At 37.2% G+C, this 12,008-nt stretch overlaps 1 protein-coding gene across 2 annotated transcripts in view; it reads left to right on the forward strand.

Annotated features, from left to right (window-relative positions):
• Nucleotides 1–12,008, forward strand: part of pdlim5b (PDZ and LIM domain 5b) — a 34,669-nt gene that overhangs the window by 6,275 nt on the left and 16,386 nt on the right. For both annotated transcript variants that reach the window (XM_042221676.1, XM_042221675.1), the window contains exon 3: nt 7,801–7,955. In XM_042221676.1, coding sequence (XP_042077610.1) covers nt 7,801–7,955 — 155 coding nt within the window. The remainder of the gene's footprint in view (nt 1–7,800; nt 7,956–12,008) is intronic.

The following is a 12,008-nucleotide window of genomic DNA, read 5'->3' on the forward strand; positions in this document are numbered from 1 at the left end:
TTGAATGAGTGTTGAAAAGATATATGCTCTACATGAACATTTTCTGTTTTTAAAAAAAGGCAGGATTGATGTGTGCCTCAGATGGGTTAGAAAAATTTGAGTGAGTGGATGTGTAATTGTTTACGTAACCTTCCAACAAGGCTGCGCACTGTGAAGAGTGGATCACTTAATACTGTATGGCTGATTTATGGAGCAGGGATCCAGTTGTGCATATTACTTGTGTGCGTGTCTCTGTTTCTCCATCCATGGCAGTCTGTGTTTGTTCACTTTTTAGGCATATCTTCACAGGCTTTTGAATCTTTAAAAGACAGAAGAAAAGTGCAATTATATCATTACAGTCTAAATGTGTTGAGTCACCACTCATTGCTTTATTCTTTGCTTCCAAGGACCCAGACTTTTTTGTATTTTTTTTTTTCAAAGTAGTCTTGATCAATAGTTCTTCAGGCTTTCTGAAGGTTTTTCAAAGGTTTCCTTTGGACATTGGCTGCTTTTTCACCCATTTTCAACTCAGTCCTTGTATCTAAACATTTTTAGAGGAATATTTGGTTTTTTTTTCCCAATTTGTTGAACCTTTTAACACTGACCTATGGAGTGAGGAGTGAATTAATCTTGTGTCTACATATAACAGGCAACTTGGCAGTGCATTTTAAATTGTATCTTTGGGTACTTTATTGCTAGCATCCAGATCATCGGTGTATATACGAAGAGATCTGGAGAGAGGTACAACAGTTAGTGTCTACAGCCATCTGTAAAACACAGTGGAAGTACACATTTTGATCCACAGTGTAATACCATCTGGAAAACATTTGATTGGCAATGGCTTCATTCTTCAGCACGACAAGGATCCCAAACACACTACCAGTGCAGTGAAAGCATACCTGGATAGACAAACACATAGTGGAACACTATCAGTCGTTGACTGGCTTCCTCAGTGTGGGATCATCCTGACAGAGAACGGAACGTAAGGCAGCCAATATCCAAAGAAGAGCTTTGAATGTCCTTCAAGAAGCCCGGAGAACTATTCCTGAAGACTACTTAAAGACATGACAAGGAAGCTTGACTAAGTGAGTTCAGGCTGTGTTGAAGAATATGACTTTCAAGCTTATTAGAACAATCTCAAATTTTTGCCTCTTATTGTATATTCATGTATGTTTATGTGTGTTTCAATACATTGCTGCACTTATTTCTCATTTTCCTAACAGAATATAAAAAAACAGGAAGGTTGACTCAAGACTTTTGCACAGTACTGTAATTCTGTTACGCATGTCTGCATCTATCGTGCCTGCTTGCTGGGTCATTTGAGGGTCACCACAATGATTTTTTTTTTTCCCCTTTCTTTTTCCTTTCTTTCCCCCCTGACCCCTCACTTCCTCCTCTTGTTTTGCATGTTTTTTGTTATTGTTGTTTTAGTGGGTTGTGATGCTTTAAGGGAAAATAATAGAAACTCATTTTTGGCCCTGTGTTTACTTTGAGCGTTTCCACCCCAGCCAAGAGTACGTGTATTGTCAAGCACCACTGGCATATCACATTTTTGTTTTTGTTATGGTAATGCTACTTTGACACTGAAAGGAGAAGAATCTGATGGCGTAGTATATCTGGGCAAAAACTTCAACAACACAGTAGGTACATTTTACAGTTTGTGCAGTCACGTTAGGGAGGGGAAGTTTTCTTATGGTACGATAATACTGTTCATGTATTAATAGAAAACTCCCCATCGAGTAATATATGAACGTTCGTGTTTTGAGTCTTCAGTAAGAAACTGTGAAACTATTGCTCTTTTTGCAAGTATTGTGAATATTTTTGGTTTCCAGCACCCTTCACTGCGCTCTTTAATTTAACTTTAAACATGTTCTTCACTCGCCAAACATTCCTCTTCACAAACATTTTTCTTAGCCACTTTAAAAATCCAGTGTTTCAAAGGCTAACCAAAACTGCAGTTTAACTGCATCATACTTGTCACACCTCTATAAAACATTGTGAAATGGTGAGCATAAGCTCCAGTGACAAAGAGCTGCTTAAAATGTTTTCTCTGGAGTCAAAAGAAGAAACATTTCTCAACTAAAATGCAGGTGGTTCAGAAAAGACACTTATTTGAGGGTGTTGTATTATTTTTGGCCACATAAGGATCAACTTTAGATATTGTTCTCAAAATGTTCATGTGAACTTGTCATGGCATATTTACAGCAACTGTTGAAGTCCAAGTAACAGGAAAAAAACCCAATTCTCCTGGTTGCATAGTATGTTTTTTGTTTTTTTGTTTTTTTGTTATTGCTACACAGTATTTGAATCTTGTTAAGCTCTTTGGATAAAGGATATTCTTGCTGTCTGACTATAAGCCATAATTTATGGCTCAGCCCAGGCCCAGAAAACATAAAAGCAAGCATTTCAGGAAACCATTGAGACCGATAGCTTGTGGCCTTTGTTGCAAAGCACTAAACATTGTTTTGCATTTTTTCTTTGTATAAAATCTCTTGAGCTTTATTACATAGAAACTAAAATGTAGAAAGCAATTAAATCTACCCAATATTGCTCAGTTTCATGATAAATACATGGACCTAAATGCTACAAAGTTCTTTTAACATTATGTGCTATATGCTGTTGTGTTTTCTGTCAGTCCTATTCCAGTGAATGTGAAATCTCTACAATGCCTTGGGGGAATTTCTTCATATTTGGAACTAGTTTCTACTTGAACTTGAAGTTAAATCAGAATTTCGCAGTCAAGCCATTTTTCTTGGCCGTCCTTGAAACTTTTATACACTAAAATGCTGAACAGTAAACTGGTAACGTTTTAAAAAGTCCAAGCTTAACTTGCACTGTGGTATTATAGCTCATGCAAAACCACATTTCCTGCCATTACTCAATGTTATGATTCAGCAACAGAGAAGCAGATTGTGACCATATTTCACATTTATTTGGATACTTAATGGGTGACACGAGTCTTTGGTCCCCACATATATACATATAACTGCAAGGTCTTAATTCTGGTTTAAACAGTCTTTCAATATGTGCCTGTTCAGGTTACATATGGGTTTGTTGGAAACCGTTATTTGTAGTATGTGTTTGATCTCTCCGGTGTCTGTCTTGAGTTGTATTGCGAGCATCTGCTTCCAGTCTCCCTAACGTTACATGGCAAAGCTATAAAGGATAACTAAGCTGTCACTTGATTTTGATTTAGATCACTCACACTTTTTTGGATAAAGTATATTTAAAAGTAAATCTACTTCTTTGATTTGACTTGCCAGTTTCCATGAACTAGAATAAGCACATATGCAATAAATGTATTGAAATGTTAGGTAACTACACATTTTTAATTTTTATTTTATTTTTTTGCCAATTCTGCCATTAATGCGTTAATGTAGCAGAGCAGTAGGTAAAAACTGAAAATGACCGTGCCACTTAGTTCAATAAAAGTCCAAAAAAAATCCCCTTTTTATTAATTCATGTAAGAGTTGCAAAAATCATAGATAAAGGTAGAAACGGGCACTTGGCTTAATCCTCACCATGTCTAAAAGCCTTTTCATATCATCTGGCTCAGCAGTGTTAGTCAGCCGGGTTTGTTTTTGACCTGACTGGAGAGCATTCAGTATTCAGTGCAGGGTTGGTACTGCTTTGTGTGTTTTGTTTGCGTTGCCATGGCAATTTGACTAAGACCTCCTTGTAGGTCTGCTTGGCATCTCGTGCTTTCTAGCAGCCAGACTGATGCAGAGCGAGACCGGGGTCAAACCATGACAACCGCTTTCTACCTCTGTTCAAGTGCCCTTAATTGGGATGTTTGGCTTAAAGGAGAAAGAGTAGCTACAATGTGGTCCCCTCCCAATGTATGCTTCCTCTCCAATGATGCATACTCTTCCGCTTTACTGTTTGAACAGTTTGTGCAAGGTGTTGCAGGTGTGCCATCTTAAAGATGACGTCTTGACAATGAGCTGTACTGTACGTGCTAGTACAGCAGGTTGCTGCACACTGTGCTGTCAAATAGAAGAGACTGTGCTGTAAATATTTACCTTTTGGGGAGCTTTAAAAGTAAAAAATTTTTTATGTGGAATTGTTTTCTATCACTCCTATGGACTGTTAACCTTAGGGCTGTATTGTATTTTTGGCATCTTTTCAAATAAAATCTCAAACATGTATTTAGGCTCTTTAAGGTTTTCTATTTGGTGTTCCCAAATCTACAGAAGGAGGTCGACACACAGTATTATTTGCAGGAAAGAATAACACAGGAGTTTGAAAGCATGCTCGTCTAAGGCCACTTTAATAGTAAGTACCAGTAAGAGGAGGTCAGTTTGCTTCATCATGTGCGTTTGTGATGGTATAATTTTAGGTCTCGGTCTTTTCCATATAAGGTACTCTATCTTACACTATCCTATACAGACGTGACATTCATCTCGCAAGCCTGCCAGCTCTTACCACAAGACACTTCCTCCAACATGACTTCCCAGATGAAAAATGACCGCAACCTTCTTCCTTACTCCATAATTTCCTTAAAGCCAGGAAACTAGACACTGACCAGCCAGGGGGATGATTGCTAACCCCATAAAATTGGAGTGTGATCTTAAATGCGTTGTATTATCATAAACACACCCAGTTTATTCAATTTATTATTGACAGAAGAAGTGCCTTCCTCTTCTTCTAGGAAGAGTTTTGCCTGAACTTAAGAGAAAAAAAAAAAAAGGTGGTGTAACAATGAAATCATAAATCAGTGGTATAAAAATACAGCATTGAGTTTAGTAAAGAATCCAAGAGTATTAAGACATTTGGCACCAACAGACTCCAGAGAGGGAACGCATGTGTCATAAATTTAGCTGTAAAAACAGAATCTCTTTTTTTTTTTTTTTTTTTTTTTCCCCACCAAAATAAATCTTATAAATGTGTTTTCTTCGTCTTTGTTTGCATATCACTATATTAAGGATACATTAATTGAGTGCACATTTAATTGTTCACAATCTTTTAAAAGAAACTTTTTCCCTTTTTTCTTTGTGTCTCTATTTGATTATGACTTTACAATAGATGAAGACACATGGAAGCAATGGACATTTTGGAAACAGTGTTACTTTTCCTTGACTTCTGTTCCACTTGTGAGGTTTCGTAGGTGTCCTTTTTTTGGTTTTGGTTTGTTTGAATATAGAGTTCTTAAAATGCTTTTTGTACCAGGAATGAATTTGGCGATCCCTGCACAAATCTGCCATGTATTGGTGAATTTAACTGCAGGCAGGATGTAGTAGTGCTGGAGTTAATACATGTTTAGTTGTAGTGTAGAACAACCAGTTATTATCAGTAACTCCACAGCAGTAAAATCACCAGTGTGGGAGGACCGCTGTAGCGCCACAGTCACACCATTATGTGGCTGGAATCCCATTCATGTAAACAAAGTTGGAAAAAGATGTCATTAATTTGGAAAGCACCAAATTTTTCAGATTTTTTTTACTCCAAGTTATGCTGTGTGAAACCCTTTTGGATGATTTTATAGCAACATTTGAAAAGAGGTTTTTGATTCCACACATTATGTAATATGGCCTAGATAATTGGATTTGGCGTAACACTTTGCTAAAACATGTTGATCTTTTGAGAGAACTGGAGAAGCACAGCCAAAGTTCCTGTTCATTACTTATCTCCGTTCCATCACGAGTATCTCAGGCCTCTCCATTTATATTTATAGACCACACATGCCAGGGATTCTTACTGTGACGCCTATTTGTTTCGTGGCCACATGGGAAAGACGGTGTTTGAGTGAAGGTTATCTCTCTGCTCTCTACAGACTAAAGCCCATCCAACAACGCATTTCTTTTTCTCAGAATATTACAAGAGCCTGTTTCTTCTTGTCTTGAGGTGCTGCATTTCTGAGAGCTTTCCATGTAAAGAGCAGTAGCAATCGCATCCTTACAAGGAGAGAACTTCTGATCTTGTTTTCCACCCTTTCTCTCTGCCTGACACTCACAGGCACAGGAAAAAAGAGACTCTGTTTAGTGGAGAGCAATGTCTCACGGATGTGTGCATTCACAACCCCTCAGCAGCTCTTTGCTGTTGGCCTCCGGAGCTGTGCAGCAGATTTAGACATAGCTGGCAGATGTCAGTAATCTCTGAACAGTGCTTACATCACTTTTATTGCCCCGAAGAGCTACAAGTTACTTTGCTGAAAGTAAATGTGTCACGGGAGACTCAGAGGCACACCTGCCATCATTTACGTAGTCTGGTCTGTGTCATACACTGAGTCAGTTGAAGCTATGATTGTGTTGTGGCTAGTGTAGTGAGCGCTCTGCCTTTTGTTAGTCGTACTTAGCATGTGACAGCGCTATAGTTTTTCCTGGATGCTGGTATGGGTAGATCCATCTAAGCTGGGCATTTGACACTTCCTGCTATTGAACTAGTGGGAAACATGAGGAATGCACAGCTCCAGAGAAATGTGTCGGTCAATTCAAACCACTGTTGTCATTTCCTCATTCTTTCTGCCCCCCTCTTTCCCACTGTTTCCCCCTTCTTTTGTTACTATGAGAGCTCACACAATGGCACTTTCATTACGTTCAACTGGCTGCTTTTAGTGTTACTGATAACCTAAAGGTATTATCTAGCAGTGGTGAAAGTAAACACCTTGTTTGTCTTTTCCCCTTTTAAATCAGCTTTAAAATGATTAACTTAAAAGATAACTTGATGTTGAGAGATGAAAAACACGTGCATTTGGATACATGTCAATTTTATAGGTTAATACAGAGTTTTATGTACAAAGCTGGTACATTTCATTCAATAATCCACTGAATCGATCGACAAAATCCCTTCCTCAGGCTTCACACCCTCTTCGCTTGCATGTGCTGACACTTTCTGAGTTTTGCTCTTTCACAACATTAAGGGACATTAACAAGGCCAGCACAGGATGAGTACGCAGAATCCCTTTTCTGCCTAAACATGGCTGTACAGGTTTTGAGTGTGTTAAGAGTGTGCTGAGTGATTGATGAAGTGTACTCGCCCTTCTAATCACTGATCAGTCACCGCACCAGTCATGTCATCATCATGTTTTTTTGTTTTGTTTTTTCAATGTTGATTCCAAAAAAGTCCAGCATGATAGCAAGGGATAGAAAACCTAATAAAACTCAATTTAAATAAAAATAAGTGGATACTACATAAACGGCAGTAGCTGTGTTACACAGCAGGTAAACACGCGGATTGTGTGATGCACCCACAATTTTAATGAATGGAAGGTTGAATCAAGCCAAGAAGTGGAACCAAATAAAATTAACTTCTACAAGAGAGAACACAATCTGTGCATCAGCACCTTTTACCATCACAATAACAAATTACGCAAAAGGGAGGAAAAAAGCCTGGAGGGGCTCCAGGAATTCTTCTGGAAGTCCCTGCCTGACCAGGCGAGGACTCTTATTTTTTTTTTTTTTTAATGATTAAAATGAAAATTTTCAAACCATATGGTTTTGATTTGTGGTCATTTGTCATTTGTCATGTGAGTCATCTTTGTGGGAAAGTTTTGGCTTTTTTATGGGCAGATGGTTTTGGGTAGATTTAGAGTCCTCTCGCTGATGTTGTGATGTTGATGCTGTGAGGAGAATAAGATGACTATCTTATCTGACAACGGTTACATAAGACAGGAAGTGGAAAGGAATTCACAATAGTTAGTGATTACAAGGGGAAAAATGAGCACAGTATACATGCATCATAATTACTGGTTAACATTCTTTCGCTCCTTAAACTACACAGAGGCAGAGTTGTTTAAACTTAAATGCTATGTGAATAGCATTAATTTGAGTGCATAATGATCATACTTTTCTTACTGGTATTTTTTTTTTTTTTGCGTCTTTGCAGCTGACTGATGGAGGCAAGGCCACCAAAGCCAAGATGAGTGTTGGAGACATCATTCTGTCAATTAATGGGATTTCCACAGACAGCATGAATCACCTCGAGGCCCAGAACAAGATTAAGGCCTGCACAGGCAATCTCAGCCTCACTCTACAGAGGTAACTACATGAAAATCACATCACTCACACATCTTGGGACTTCTTCAGGACAACCTATGACTTTCACTTACTTATGTGACTAGACAGACATCCCTGGGACTCCTGTCAGCATTTAGATTTTTATTAATATGCTGTTATAGCTGGTTTAACACAGCTTCAAAAGCACTATGAAGTGATTTTTCGTACTTGTGTGTATTGAAGCAAATTAAAAGTATTTTGACAAAAGTTATAGTAAATATTTTAAGGTACTTTTTGTAGGACAGAAAGGCTGACAACTGCAAGAAGAAGCTTGATTTTTAGAACTTTACTTTATTTGTTCTTTATTTAATTAGACATTTTTATAATTTAAAGCAGATGAAGTCTTGCTGTGCTAATTAAAACAGTTCAGTGTTTTTGCATTGAGCTGCAGTAAAGTCAGTGGAAACTGGTTTTATTGGCATAATATTTTATTATATTTTTTATTTTAATCATGCAAAAGCCTTATTTAGAGTCAACTATAGCATATAATAAATCATTTTATAGACTAACTTGGCCTTGAATGCATTGGTATAAACATAAAATAATATACCTAAATAAATAATAATCAGTAATAAAAAAAGTATTGTTTTATGGCTGGTTCATTACAGAAAAGTTTGTAACCAATAGTCTACAGATGTGTTTTTGTTTTTTTTTGTTTTTTGTTTTTTTTCTGGCTGGTGTAACGTGTGGCACCAAATCTGCAGGAGGCATCCAGCTTTGTATCTGATCATGCTGAGTTCATCAACTGTTTTTCCACTAATTTCATTAGGAAAGTATAAAATTCTGAGACCCACGAGGATATAAAAGTGTGGTGTTAGTGTTTGTTTTGTTTGCTTTTTTACCAATATTTTTATTGATTTGTCTCATAAGCTAACAAAAGAAACAGATGAAAACAATATGATCCACAAACTGATAGTTTCCATTCCACACATGGCAAAACGCATGACAGTGAAAAAGAAATGCTTAAAAATCACTTAAAAAGCAGCTTTCACGTAGTTCAAAAAGAGTCCATTAATCTTTGAAAACTTCAATTTTCTTGACATTGAGCAACTATTTTCTTTCTTTTTTCCCTCCATATACTTCTTCATTTCTAATAGGTTATCAGTCAGAATGCATGCTGAGGCAGGACGGACACACTATAGACACATTTCCCTGCACAACACATGTTAATCATCCTCTGTTCTCATAGCTGAGAGCAAACAAGCCTAACTCAGGCTTGTTTGCCCATAAACACACATTTGGAGTAGAAATGTACTGATGTTTAGGTAGGAATAAACTTATAAATAGAGAAAAATGTGGATTTTCTGCCAAATGCTTGGCAACCATATCGCCACATCAGTGAGAAAAAGTGGCCTCTATCAGTTTCCTGACTGAACAGTCAAATTTGCTGTTTATCTTAATGGGAGCCATTCAGTTAATCTTCTGGAAGAGGAATGGAGTTGACCAGGGAAAGAATAGAATCCCAGGTTTTATGAAACTACTATGCTAATATAGACGTGTAGGAACAGCATTAAAATCAGTTTGAATTGTTGTAAATATCTCAATGTACTTATTGAAAACAGAGAATTGCATTTAAAATATACAATACAATTTAATGTAGATAAGTACATTTATTGTAATGATCAAGATATTGGTAAATATATTAGATATCAGCAGATATTTTTGCATCCAGTTTGTGATACAGTAGGGAAAAAGAGGAGGGATTAAAATTAGCAATAGTGAAACTCTGTACTATTTTTATTGGCGAGTCTTTTGTCTGAATGAGATGAAGTGGTGAATCTAACAGTGTATACGAATCCAGTGAAGAGCGACTTTACTGTCACATAAACAAAGAGAGCCAAAGCAAGCACGCACACTTTCCAAACTATAAAATTTGTTGACAGAAAACTTAAGCCTGGTTTGCTTGTACTGTCATTCCATCACCACATCAAAGGAGAAAGGAGCCTCTGTGCTTTAATCGTGGGAAAACTGTCTGAAAATAACCCGTCCTGCAGCTGTATGTAATCTAGTGCGGGTAATGGATGCGCAATGAAACATCAAACATTGCCATTTCAGAGTATACGTAAATGCACTCAATAAACAACAAAAGCCTTCCCTTTGCAAATATTACATTACTGCAGTATTTTGTTTATGGCTTCATTTTCATATGCTGCTTATTGCTTATCTTGTTGAGTGACAGAGTATTTGAAATACTCTGTGCTTAAATACATTATTTATAGTGTACAGGGTGCATTATATTGGTTTGTATAAAAACTCTTAAGAATACTACAGTACATAACCCGATTAGTACTTTTATGTTGCTGTTTTCTGAAATGCTTCAAACCCAGTGTGCATAACTGACACTTGGTGAGAAGCTTTACAATCTCCAATTATGTGCTACGATTTGATTGACAGTTTTGATCCTTGCTGATAAGACTGTTTGTGCCATAGCAACATTACAAGACTACCAAGAGATGATTAATATGGCAGTTAAAAGATTCCTATATTATGTCACTCTGAAGAATGTGAGCTATGAAAAACAGTTCACATAGAAGATATGTGACCATCCAAATAGCATTATTCATCTGACAACATTTAACAGTGCATTTTCTAGACGGGCATATGTGTATTGATTTTCTATCAGGAGTTTGATATGAAAGAATATTATGGTCATTAATATCAAAGTCTAAAAAAATGACACTTTAAGTACGTTTAATCTTGCATGAAAATGGCGGTGAAGTTACTCTGACACGGTGACGCTGCATAGAAAATAGTTTAGTTTCTATTCTGGTAGGAGTGGTCTCTTCTAGGATGACAATGGCTCCCTTCATAAGACACCAGGTGTTACTGAAAGGTTCAGTGACTATGAAAATGATGTTGGTCATATGTTCTGACTGCTTAGAAGCACTCTCAGTCATTTAAAATGCCAAATTCCAGTCATCCAGTAGAATAACACAGACTTCTAAAACCATTGTCAGTGTCTTTTCTGGAAATGTGTAATGGCCCAACATTGTCTTAAGACACTTGTCAGGTATGTAAAGGTGTAAAGTGTGCATGTTAGTCCCCGTAGGGAAATAGTTCCTCTGCATTTAACCCATTCACCCAGTGAAGCAGTGGGCAGCCACCAATGCAGCGCCCGGGGCTTAGGTATGGCATGCAAACTAATGATGGTGTTTAAAGACGCCAATTCCAAAAAAAGTTGGGATGTAAATGAATATCAGAATGCAGTGATGAATCTTATGAATCTGTATTTTACTCAAAGGAGAACACAGAAAATGAATGACATATTTAAACTGAGAATATGTAACATTTTTAAGTTTCAAGTTTGAATTTAATGCCATCACAAATGTTGTGACACAACCAAATTTACCACTGTGTAGCATCTCGTCGTCTTTTAAAGGTCTGGAGACCAGTTGCTGGAGTTTTGAGAAAGGAACGTTGTCTCATTCTTGTCTGATAGTCCCGGGTTGTCTTTGTCATATTTTTTTGTTTCATGATGTTTCAATTGGTTTCAGTTGGTGAAAGGTCTGGTTTGCAGGCAGACACCCAGCACCCAAGTTCTTGTCCTACGAAGCCGAGCCATAAAGCCAATAGATGGAATACGTGGTTTAGCACTGTCTTTCTGAAATACGCAAGACCTTCCCTGAACAAGATGTCTGGGAACATGTGATGCTCTAAAACCTGTATATACCTTTCAGTACTGATGGCGCCTTCCCAGATTTACAAACTGCCAACTCCACATGTACTATACTTGCTATAAATAATGAGATTTTTAATCAACAATTTGTATACAGTTTTTTGCTTTTTCATAAAGTTCTGCTGATATATGGCCATCAAATTCAAACCTAACTAGTATATGACCTTTACTGTTACATTTTCTCAGTGGTACATTTTATATCTTTTCTGTTTTGTGAAGAAAATACTGGTTTATGAAATGTAAATAATCATTTATTGTCCATTCTTCTTTTATTTACATTTAATGGTGTCCCAACCTTTTTGTATAGCTACCAATGTGGAAAAAATAGGTGATCACTGAAGTGAATCTACATAAGGGCC

Source organism: Haplochromis burtoni, unplaced genomic scaffold (genome assembly GCF_018398535.1).
Source record: "Haplochromis burtoni strain Fernald_Lab_line unplaced genomic scaffold, NCSU_Asbu1 Contig_72, whole genome shotgun sequence".
NCBI classification, from domain to species: domain Eukaryota; kingdom Metazoa; phylum Chordata; class Actinopteri; order Cichliformes; family Cichlidae; genus Haplochromis; species Haplochromis burtoni.